Source organism: Sebastes fasciatus, chromosome 6, assembly GCF_043250625.1.
Source record: "Sebastes fasciatus isolate fSebFas1 chromosome 6, fSebFas1.pri, whole genome shotgun sequence".
In the NCBI taxonomy this organism is placed as follows: domain Eukaryota; kingdom Metazoa; phylum Chordata; class Actinopteri; order Perciformes; family Sebastidae; genus Sebastes; species Sebastes fasciatus.
This window is the reverse complement of record NC_133800.1, coordinates 36,330,655-36,340,654: the sequence shown is the minus strand read 5'-3', so window position 1 is coordinate 36,340,654 and position 10,000 is coordinate 36,330,655. Positions and strand designations below refer to the sequence as shown.

The following is a 10,000-nucleotide window of genomic DNA, read 5'->3' as shown; positions in this document are numbered from 1 at the left end:
AATATGCTGCTTTATGTAAATGTATGTATATATTTATTATTCTAAATCAATTAACAACACAAAACAATGACAGATATTGTCCAGAAACCCTCACAGGTACTGCATTTAGCATAAAACAATATGCTCCAATCATAACATGGCAAACTGCAGCCCAACAGGCAACAACAGCTGTCAGTGTGTCAGTGTGCTGACTTGACTATGACTTGCCCCAAACTGCATGTGATGATCATAATCGTCAAAATGTAGCGTAAGTTTGGAGCGTTATTTAACCTCCTTCATGACAAGCTAGTATGACATGGTTGGTACCGATGGATTCATCAGGTTTTCTAGTTTCATATGATACCAGTATCTTCACTCTAGCTTTAAAACTGAGCTGCTACAACACTTTATTATCACGTTAACGTAGAATAAACAAAACAAAGCAACATTTCATAAACAGCTGCTGCAGTGCATCCGGTGTGTCTGACATACACGACACTCAAAGATACAAATAAACCGTACTATTAATCTTTTTAGATGTGATCCTTAACGTTAACTGTTTACCTTTTGGCTTGTGTATATTTTGAATTTATGTACCTGAATCCACCATTTATATTTATGACACTTACCTTGTTTACATTTCTGTCATTTGTTTTTTATTTATAATCTTTATTGGTTATATTTAGTTTTATTTGCTCTTATCTCTTCTACTTTCTGCTGCACAACAATTTTACTCAGGATAAATACAATTTGATCTTATTTCTTGTGACTCACATGTCTTTATTTTCTTTCTTTTCATAAGTTAAACAATGTAAAGTGTTCACACACATCCAAAAACTGGACCAATAGAAGACAGGAATGAAACTATAAATAAGATCTTCACACTGTAACCATGTTCTTTTTTAATAACCTTAACCAAGTAGTTTTGTTGCCTAAATCTAATCAAATGTTTTGTGCAAATGCATCGTGCATTTCTGCAACCGTGATACGAGCCTGATATGAAACGTATTTTTGGTTCAGGAACGTCCACATCCAACATTTGTCCTGCTGACTGGGCTGCTTGTTTTCACTGTTAGCTGCTCAGCTGTTGCCATGTTGAGAGCCGTGCAGAGGCAATAGAGGATCCCAAGCTCATATTTAGCACCTTTAAAGGGAATGTTTATAACTTTTTAAGCGTATAAATGTACCGGGTCTGGACACATGCGCGCTCGCATGTGGCCGTAGCCTCTCCTCCTCTGCCTGATTTCCTTCACTCAGACAGCGCGCGTTCTCGCGTTCTCGCGTTCTCGCGTTCTCGCGTTCTCGCGTTCTTGCGTTCTCGCGTTCTCGCTCCACTCTCACGTGCATGCTGCTCACTCCACACTACAGAAGTGTTAGTTTAGCTCTGAGAATATCTAGTGAATGTACAGTGGACGTTTGTGCAGAAATAACTGCTGCAGCTCCTCCAGACCAACAGAGGTTTCCCGTGTCTTGTGAAGTGACGGGGCTCCGCAGAGAGAAACGTTATCGTCTCGTTACCGACCGGGTGCCGGTGTGCGGAGGGAGACGAGTTTCTCGCTGCGTAGCCCCGGTGCTTCAGCCTGCGCTGAGGCAGGAGAAGCAAACACAGTATCAGCATTGATTCATGGAGAGACCTTGGTCTGGTCAGCTAACATTACTGCCAAGCAGCTGAAATATAGAGTGATATTGTGCTTTTAGCTGACGTGTGTCGCCTCACTGTTTTGAGCGATGCTCGTTCATGTCTATGTAGAGCGAGCACAAGCACGAGCCCGACGCTGACATTCGTTGATTTCACGGCCACAGGTGTCGCTGTTAACAAGCAATTCTGAAAGTTACAAATAGTCCCTTTAAATAAGAATTATCTTAACTTCAGTTGAGCCAGAAAAAGGACTTTCTTTTAATATGTAGACAGATTAACGTGTTCCTTTCTTCTCACAGCTGTCAGGTCCGTAACAGTACCATTAGACGCAGCATTCCCATTGGTGAAGACTGAACTTGAACTGGATCCTCGTGGAGAATTCAACCTGTAACATTTTTCCCATTTACTCAAGCGTGAACCTTCTGTTAGACTCCGCGGTTTATAAATGAGCAGTAATACATTTTAATTGACTTCAATCAATCACGCTGTAAAAGCGGCCGTCACTCTCTCGAACCGCGGATATTTAATTTTGGGAAAAACCGAAAGAAAGAGCAACATCCTGTTTCCTCTCAGCCTGCTCTGCTCTGTGGGAGTTTAGTGTTCAGATAATAATCTCTCATTATGTTGCTACGGTCAATTAACATCCATTACTGTCACACTGCATCTCTGAGTAAATGTTGACGCTCGCTAATTCCCAGCAACTCGCTGCTCGCCACATTTAACCTGGAACACTGCAGAGAGCACGGAGGACGTTTAGGAGAGTCTCTAACACACTGATCCTGCTCCTTCCTCCTCTTCCCTGGTTCAGTTTTCACTCCGTCAGGAGGTTATTTTATACGACCAAAGGACAAACTAGTCTTTAAATAATCATTTAAATCTCACTTTTCACTGAAAGCACCAATAAAAAACAGTTCAGTTCATCAGACAGAGCTGCAGATCATTCTTACAGCTCCAATAAACACTCTCAACATCTCTCTGCTGTTCCATAAAATGAGTTTAATCTGTGTTTTTTCAAGTGGATTTCTATAACAAGATGTTTTCAAGGTGTCTGTAGGTCCTTAAAAGACTTTAAATGTCTAAAATTGAAGGTCAATGCTACTTTTATGTTCTTGAATTAAAGAAATTGCTGCATAAAAGACAAAAATGTCACCAAAAAAAGACCATTAAAATAAATAAAAACACACTTGCAAACAGTGGCCTGGAATAAAATAAGAAATCACACTCAATGTGAAAATTTGCAAGAATTTTAAAACATGCAAAATATTAAAATCATAGACTGAATTAAAGTCATAAACACAACATTTTACTTAAAAAGAAATCAGTTTTAGTAAAAAAAAAAAAGTATAAAAAAAAAAAATAGATGAAGTTTATGTTTTTAAATTGTATATAGTTTGATATAAATTAGGGCAATCGATTAAAATATTTAGTCATGATTAATCGCAAATTAATTTCACATTTTTAATCTGTTGAAAATGTACCTTAAAGGGAGATTTGTCAAGTATTTAATCCTGTTATCAACATGGGAGTGGACAAATATGCTGCTTTATGCAAATGTATGTATATATGTATTATTGTAAATCAATTAACAACACAAAACAATGACCGATATTGATCCAGAAACCCTCACAGGTACTGCATTTAGCATAAAACAATATGCTCACATCATAACATGGCAAACTGCAGCCCAACAGGCAACAACAGCTGTCAGTGTGTCAGTGTGCTGACTTGACTATGACTTGCCCCAAACTGCATGTGATTATCATAAAGTGTGCATGTCTGTAAAGGGGAGACTCGTGGGTACCCATAGAACCCATTTACATTCACACATCTGGAGGTCAGAGGTCAAGGGACCCCTTTGAAAATGGACATGACTGTTTTTTCTCGTCAAAATTTAGCGTAACTTCAGAGCGTAATTTAACCTCCTTCACTACAAGCTAGTCTGACATGGTTGGTACCGATGGATTCATCATGTTTTGTAGTTTCAGATGATACCAGTATCTTCACTCCAGATTTAAAACTGAGCCGCTACAACCTGAAAATCACAGGTTCAACAGCTCTAATATTAACGTATGTTGTTTGTCTGCTTGTTATAATAAGTTATAATCTCCCTACGTGTCTCCAGGTTGTGATATGTGTGCAGACAACAGGAACGGCGAGTGTCCGATGCACGGACCTCTTCACTCTCTGCGTCGGCTCGTCGGCACCAGCAGCACGGCGGCGCCCGTCACCCTGCCGGACGTCCCTGATTGGCTCAGAGACCTGCCCAGAGAGGTGACACTTCCTGTCTGTTGTGGTCGTATATCAGATGTTGTAGTAAAACGTCACATTAGAGAACAGTTTTCATCCTCTTAACAAAGGAATGAAGTGTTTGATCAAAGCCAGCTCACATTATGTTTTAACAAGAATAGTTAATTAAAGCATCTATTTGTCATTACTGAAAGTCTTTCTTCGAATTTGTACTTAACTACAGTACTTGAGTAAATGTACTTAGTTACATTCCAGCAACAAACAGCTGCCCAGTGCATATAGAAATAAAGTGTAGCCTATAAAAAGAAGTAAATTGTATAAATAGAAATAAATTGTATAAATAGAAGTAAATTGCAGCCTATAAATAAAAATAAATTTCATCCTATAAATATAAATACATTTTAGCCTATAAATAGAAATAAATTGTATAAATAGAAATCAATTGCAGCCAATGAATAGAAATAAATAGTATAAATAAAAATAAATTGCAGCCTTTAAATAGAAATAAATTGTATAAATAGAAATAAATTGTATAAATAGAAATAAATTGCACCCTATGAATAGAAATATCTGCACCAGAGTTTATTTTAATTTTATTACTTCTGTGTTGTGTGTGCAGGTGTGTCTGTGCACCAGTACGGTTCCTGGTCTGGGTTATGGGATCTGTGCGTCTCAGAGGATCCCTCAGGGAACCTGGATCGGCCCGTTTCAGGGAATCCCTCTGCTGCTGGACAAACTGCACTGTGGAGCCGTCAGGAACAGCAGACACCTGTGGGAGGTAAGAGGGGCTGCAGGGACTTCTGGGTACTGTAGTCGTACGTGTTGATGCGTGATGTTCAAACTGACCTCGCAGTGTTTGTTCATGATTACGATGATGAGTGGGAAGTGAAATCCCCGTCGGTGTTGATGCCTTCATGCACAGGAGTCGAATCCCTGGAAGGAGGTTAACAGGTGTGTGTGTGTGTGTGGATGTCAGGTGTCAAACACACACTTTATGAGGCGGTGGAAAATGAATGAGGTGTTTTTGTCTGACGGGAAGTTTCAGACTTTTCAGTCTAACGAAATATTTTTATGAAACTTTTGATTCCAACAAACTCTATTTATCTTTTTAAAGAAGCATCTGGATAAAATGGACGTGATTAAAATGTGTTGAGTACCAGTTGAGCGAGAGTGGAGGCAGACAGCGGTGGACTGTAACTAAGTACATTTACTCAAGTACTGTACTTCAGTAGTTTTAGTAGTGTTGTTGCCTTAACAGGTTCTGCACTGCAGGTGCACTGATCGATGGTGTTGCTGGACGTTCATCAGAGAAACACAGAAAATAACAAAATAACTTTTCATAACTTAACATACCAACCGTTGTCTGAGGATACGTTGATTCACTAGTGATAAAAACATGATTATATAATATTCTACATCGGGCTGGCTGGCAGCTACAACGGCAGGAAGCTCATCACCTCATAACGGACAAGTGGAGATCCATCCAATCCATCCGTTTCATCCATTTCATGACGCTTCTTCTGGTCCAGGTCTCATTTATTTAAATAATTATATTATTAGAAATTATTGTTATATACAGCTGGAAAGTCCTCAAAGAGATATATGATAATAAATAGTTCGTCCTTATCGTCCCGACTGGTTTTCATTCATACTTTCATATTTTGGACGGAATTAAATTTAACTCTGTGTGCACATAGTACATGTTTATGCTTACTTTGTTTGTGTGGTTCTATGTGTATTCAGTGTGTGTGTGTGTGTGTTTGTGTGTGTGTGTGTGTGTGTGTGTGTGTGTGTGTGTGTGTGTGTGTGTGTGTGTGTGTGTGTGTGTTTGTGTGTGGTCAGCGTCATGTCACCTCTCCGTCCATTGATCAGAGCAGATTGTATTTACATACAGAGGCAGGAGAAAGTCAATGTGGCCGTTATAAACAGCTGCATTAGCATTAGAGGGAGAGAGAGAGAGTGAAGGATGCTGGGAGACAAGAGGGTCCTTTTCATTGTGCTAACGTGTCTCCTCGTTTCCTTTCCTCGCCTCCTCTCCTGAGATGCAATCGGAGGAAGAGACGCGAGGAGAGAGGAAACTTTTTAGAGAGATGAGACGTCTTTTCCTCTGAAAAGGCGTCACAGGAAGTGACATTAAAAAACTTCCACAAAGGACACGCCGGTGTTTCCTCGGTCTCAGCTCCTCCAGAAGTCTCCTCATCTCCTTGTCTCCTCGCTCCTCGTCTCCTCGAGGTGCATTTTAAGGGATTGGAAGATCCTCCATGATGGCGGAGAGGGAACGATTTCAGGGTCAAGTGAGGAGATAGGATGCGAGGAAGCATAAGTTAGCACAATGAAAAGGACTCAGAGAGGAAGTGAAGGATTCTGGGAGACAGAGAGAGAGAGTGAAGGATGCTGGGAGACAGAGAGAGAGAGAGAGAAGGATGCTGGGAGACAGAGAGAGGGAGAGAGAGAGAGTGAAGGATGCTGGGAGACAGAGAGACGGAGAGAAGGATGCTGGGAGACAGAGAGAGAGAGAGTGAAGGATGCTGGGAGACAGAGAGATAGAGTGAAGGATGCTGGGAGACAGAGAGATAGATGAGTCCCTGGAGGCCGAGCTGGTAAAGGTCAGTCAGACGTCGGTTGACCGGACATCAGTCTCTCTGCTGTTGACCGCAGCAGGACATCAGGAGGGGGGTGATGATGGGTCGGGGATCGGAGGGGGGCGGGGGGGGGCTGCAGAGGGTCAGAGGTCAAAGGTCGGGGGGGGTGGGGCACGCAAGACATCATAGGCCAAGTCCAGCAGCTCGTCATGTCAGGATCTGTCCTTCAAACAGAGAAAGAGTTGAGTTCACTGACAGCAGGATTTTACAGTTTTTCTTCAGCACAGAGACTTCGACAGTGTCTGGACAGTATTCAGCTGTTAGAGTGTCTTTAGCTGCTGTAATGTGGTGTATTAGAGATATACCATCAAACCATAACGAGTTCAAGATGAGTCATTTAAAACAATATGACATTTTACAGGAAAAGAAAAGAGGGGGTTTTGATATAAAACAAATGTTTTTGACATACGAACACCAGGAGACAGTGGAGCAATGAAGGCAGTGTCTTTTGAGTGTCTATACATTACAATTTAATTCTCAAAATATAACTTTTTTTTCCTTAAAATGATAACTTTACATCTTTATTTTTGTAAATCATGACTTTTTTCTTCAATATTAGAGTTTTTGTTCCCCAAAATGTTACGACTCTTTTCATTAAATCTCCATTTTATGTGTGGAGACTCACTTTAAATAACTAGATTTAAAATGTGAATATCTCACTATACAATAGTATTTATTTCTTAACTATGATATAATATAAGTATTGTGTTTTCTTTATTTCTTTTTGGTTGCACATATTTGGATTTGCTGCTTGAGTGAGTACGGGATCTTTCTGTCCAAATTAATTAAATTTAGTAATTTAAAAATGTTCATTAAAATAATTGTCATGTTCCTGTAGGAGTTATCAAACATTTATTCAGCTCAGGAAAAATGACCATTTCTTACATTATTACGTAGTTAGAATTAGAATTACTTTTTGCTCTTATGTGACATACAATAAAATCTACAGTATGTGCAGGGTGTAAAAAATACTCTTTTTTATTATTTTTAATTATTTAACCAGGCAAGGCAATTAAAAACAAATTCTTATTTACAACAGCCTGGCATTTAATAGATAAATGTGAAGAGATTGTCAGTGAAAATCAGAGTAAAGAAGCAGAAGGAGGTAAATGTTTCCGTTCCCTCCCACAGTAAGGTTCTTTACAGCTCCGTATTTAAACATCCTGGTCCCGTTGTTGTGTTTGGACCCAGCAGAGTGGAGCTGGGACCCCCTGCGGGGTCTCGAACCAGCCTTTGAACAACCCCCCCAGCCCTGGAGAAATGGCGATCCGATAACCCGGCTCTAACCATGGGCGCGTTATCGGCTGCCGGGCTAAAGGCGGTCATTAGGCCTATTGATGAAGACGCTCTGCACGCAGATCCCATTAAACCTCACCGGTTGTTAAACTCGCTTATTGACGCGCCCCGAAACAGGAAGAGATATTTGTCCTATAGCCAATCAGGGAGCTCGTGTCATGTTGTCTATGGCGTCCAGGAAGGGCCAGTTTTAATTAAGACACTTGCCGTTAACGTCCGGGAGGAACAGAGGAGGATTTTCTGGAGCTCGACACACATTGATCTCCTCAGTGTTTGACTTTATGGAACTGGAGCTTCATCACGTTCTGCCTCTCTACTGAGTCATTTACACAATATCATTACTTTAATATCTATATTCATGATCTATCAGGTCTGATGTAGGACAGTGGAGAAAGGATCCTTTAAAGCAGAATACTTTATAGATAAAGTTTAGTTTAAAGCTAAATTAATTAGTTGATTAATCAGTCATCAATAGACGGAACCATTTTGACTTTTAATTGTTCTGATGTCATGAAATTCTGATAATATTCCACGTTGTGACAGAAAACTCAGTTAAAAGTCCTTCCAGTTGCTCTGGACTGGTTTGACTTGTCACTTTCTTTAAAGGGTCACTACATGGTATAACCTGCTGACAGGACATTTCTCTTGAATCCTTTCACATGAACAGCTTCGTATGAATCCGTGAGCTCTCAAGACTCTTCAGATAAACTCCTCTGAACTGCTCTGAGCTTTATATCGGTGCGGTCAGCGCTGCTTTCCATCGATTCAAAAGTCAAAACGCTTCGCTGAAATCAAAGCAACAGGAAACCAAAACATGTAATTTTGACGTTGATGATTATGTAATCGAACTGATGATGTCAGCGAGCCTCTAATAAAACCCAGAATACAGACAGTTACACAAACATTCAATAATGACATCACTCAAGAAAACATTACCGAGCCTTTACTGGACGCTGCGACCACAAACCACCGAGAACACACAGTCAATGGGAATACTGTCGGGAATACGATGATGGACACGCGGACAAACACAAACAGACGGAGTAGAGACGGACAAACTCACTAGAAACAGAAAGAAAACAGAGTTTAAGATGTAAAAAGCCAAACGGGCGTCCTCATGAGTCTCCTCATGAGTCTCTTCATGAGTCTCCTCAGCGTCCCACACTAACACAATATTTAGCCTCCGACTGTGCAGCTGAAGTTTTCTTTCTCTCTCTCTTCCCGCTCTGAAGTTCTGATGTTTGGGTCTGTTTTCTCTGAGTCGGCGCTGACGGCTCGTCCAGTCTCAGATCGGTCCTGTTAACCCCCCCACCCCCTGTGACTTCAGGACGTCTCTCCTGTTTGTTCTGCACATTCTTCTCAATCAGGACGGCCTCGAGGATTCGGACCGGGAGGTCACCGGTTCTGATCCTCAGGAAAAGCCTGCCTTCCCTCAGCGAGTCCAGTCAGACACAAGTGGGAATATTTACTGTGATGTTAATCAACTACTGTACAAGTCTGAGGTTCTGATGCTTTTCACTCCATGGAACTACTGTTCCAGGGACTAAAAGGTTCCTTCAGCCCAGTGTTGTCTGCGTTTCCACCGCGGTCTAAAGACCTGTGAAGATTAGGCCAATCACTCTGCTGACGTATGTAAATATTTACTGCTGCACGTTGGATGTAATGAATGAAATGAAACTAAGAGCGTCCGTCTCCACAGTCATCTGTTAAATCTTGTTTATTTATCTGTGCGTTAGAACGTAACGGCTGTGAAACAATCAGAAAATAACTTTTCTTTATCTCATTCACGGCATCGCGGCGATGTCTCCCGCTCCCGCTCTCCCTCGCCATATCTCTCTCTTTCTCTCTGCGTTTTTTAAAACGAGTCAGGAAATGTTCAGTAGAGTACTTCCTAGTTTATGAATGAAGCGGTACACGAGTTGAAGCAGCGCCGCTGTGTGTGTGTGTGTGTGTGTGTGTGTGTGTGTGTGTGTGTGTGTGTGTGTGTTTGACCAATCAGCGACAGTCATCGTTTCAAACTCCACCCCGAGAGTTCCTGTACTTTCAGACGCAATGAGTTCCTCAAAAGGTTCCTAGTTCTGAGGGAAGGTTCCTGTGGTGGAAACGGGGCTATTGTCTGATTATTAGACTAATTACCGTTTTGTGTGTTTGTCATCCTGCTGGCTGAGTATTTCCAGTCAAAGATGCAGCATGTGTT

General features: G+C 41.1%; 1 protein-coding gene and 1 long non-coding RNA gene across 5 annotated transcripts in view; both read left to right on the top strand.

Moving 5' to 3' along the window:
- LOC141770006 (uncharacterized) overlaps positions 1-10,000 on the top strand; it is a 207,802-nt gene that overhangs the window by 59,197 nt on the left and 138,605 nt on the right. The window lies entirely within an intron of this gene.
- prdm6 (PR domain containing 6) overlaps positions 1-10,000 on the top strand; it is a 115,298-nt gene that overhangs the window by 10,289 nt on the left and 95,009 nt on the right. For all 4 annotated transcript variants that reach the window (XM_074639575.1, XM_074639574.1, XM_074639573.1 and 1 more), the window contains exons 3-4: positions 3,741-3,889; positions 4,485-4,643. In XM_074639575.1, the coding sequence (XP_074495676.1) occupies positions 3,741-3,889; positions 4,485-4,643 (308 nt within the window). The remainder of the gene's footprint in view (positions 1-3,740; positions 3,890-4,484; positions 4,644-10,000) is intronic.